We start from the raw sequence: 1,781 nt of genomic DNA on the forward strand, positions 1-1,781 counted from the left end.
GAATTCCTAGAGTTAGAACCAACTCTTGTTGGTTAATGTTCCACATTTTTGAAGCTTTTAAAATGAAGCAATCTCAAGCAACACCAAGGTTCTAGGATATTTTATAAAATATATTCAGTGCTTTTAATATGCCAGACTGGTCTAGACAGTAAACGAGAATACCAAGGGCCCTGCCTTAAGAAGCCCATATTCTAGTGGGGCAGAAAGATGGTAAACAAGTAAACAAACAAATGCATCATGACACAGTTTCAGGCAGAGGTATGTCTTCTGAAGAAAAGTAAATCAGGATAAGAGACAGCGAGATGATTGAGAGGTGTCATTTCAGATAAGCTGGCCAAGAGAGGCTTCTCTGAGGAGGTGGTATTTGTGCAGAGCTTTAAGGAGGTAAGCGGCTGAGCCAGTGTCAAGGTCTGGGGAACTAGTGTTCTAAGCAGAGGTAAGAGCAAAGGCATGGGACCTGGTGGAAATAAACTTGGAGCTGTCAGGAAGCAGGAAGAAGGCCACTGCGGCTGGAGTGGAGTGGAAAAGGTGGAGGGTGGTAAAGTAGGCAAGTGGAGAGGTAGGAAGGGGCTAGATCATGTCAGGCCCTGTGACTGTAACATGAAATTTTGATTTTTCTGTAGGTGCAATAGGAAGCCATTGGAAGGGTTTGAGTGAGGAAGTAACAGGATCTGACTTAAATTTTATTTATTTATTTACTATTAACGTATTCATTCTTACAAATCGTGATATTTCTTTATGCCCTTTGCCCAACCTATCACTTCCCATATCCCCTCCCTCCCTCTCCGTCATCTCTAGTATCCTTAGGTTTGTTCTCTCCTTCTGGAATTTCAATGTGTTGTTGTGATCTTTTCTTTCATCCTTTCTTTCATTCCTTCCTTCTTCCCTCTTCCCCTCCCTCCCTCCCTCCATCCCTCTCTCCCTCCCTAGCAGCCAGTTATGAGTGAGAACATGCAGTATTTCTGTTTCTTTGTTTGACTTATTTCACTTAACATAATTTTCTCCAGACTCATCCATTTTGTTGCAAATGACAGAATTTCATTCTTTTTTATGGCTGAGTAGTATTTCATTATGTATATATACCACAGTTTCTTTATCCATCCCTCTGGTGGTTCTGTGGAGAATAGACTGAGGAGTTTAAGGGTGGATGCTAGACTAGGTTGTGAGGCTATTGCAGAAGTCCTGGATCCCACCTTTGACAACCTGTTCTTGTCCTGCTGAGCTTCTTCCAGCTCTTTCAAGAGCACTGTAGCATATGGCGAGGGAGTATGGGCTCTGACGCCAAATGGCCTTGGGTTTGAATCCTGACCCTGCCATTAGTATCTGTGGGATGTTGGCCAAGATTTTTTTTACCACCCTGGGCCTTGTTTTCTTAATTTGAAAAAAAAAATGAGGGTAATAATTACCTCATCAGGTTGTTGTGGGGGAATTAAATTAGTTAATACAAGTAAAATGCTCTGAATATTTCCTGGCACATTATGAGTGCCCAATAAATTTCAATATTATTACTGAGCATGCCATGCTCTTTCTTGCCTCTGAATGCTATTGTCCATTTCCCCCTATTCATCAGGCTAATTTTGCTCATCCTTCATTCTTTAAGTTGTCATAGGGAGCCCTCCCTGTCACTTCTGCCACATTCTATTGGGAAGAACAAGTCACAAATCCAGCCCAGATTAAGGGGAAGGGGAACAGATTGTACCTTGAGATGGGGCAATGTCACATTGCAAAGGAAGGGTGAAGAGTTGGGGCTACTTTTGCAATCTACCACCCCAGATGCCAAG

The 1,781-nt window shown here is 42.4% G+C and overlaps 1 protein-coding gene across 1 annotated transcript in view; it reads left to right on the forward strand.

Moving 5' to 3' along the window:
- The first annotated feature begins 450 nt into the window (after positions 1-450).
- LOC103593543 (chromosome unknown open reading frame, human C12orf42) overlaps positions 451-1,781 on the forward strand; it is a 24,860-nt gene continuing 23,529 nt past the window's right edge. The window contains exon 1 of the mRNA XM_008576547.1: positions 451-559. Within this exon, the coding sequence (XP_008574769.1) occupies positions 451-559 (109 nt within the window). The remainder of the gene's footprint in view (positions 560-1,781) is intronic.

Source organism: Galeopterus variegatus, unplaced genomic scaffold (assembly GCF_000696425.1).
Source record: "Galeopterus variegatus unplaced genomic scaffold, G_variegatus-3.0.2 Scaffold1365, whole genome shotgun sequence".
Lineage (NCBI taxonomy): Eukaryota > Metazoa > Chordata > Mammalia > Dermoptera > Cynocephalidae > Galeopterus > Galeopterus variegatus.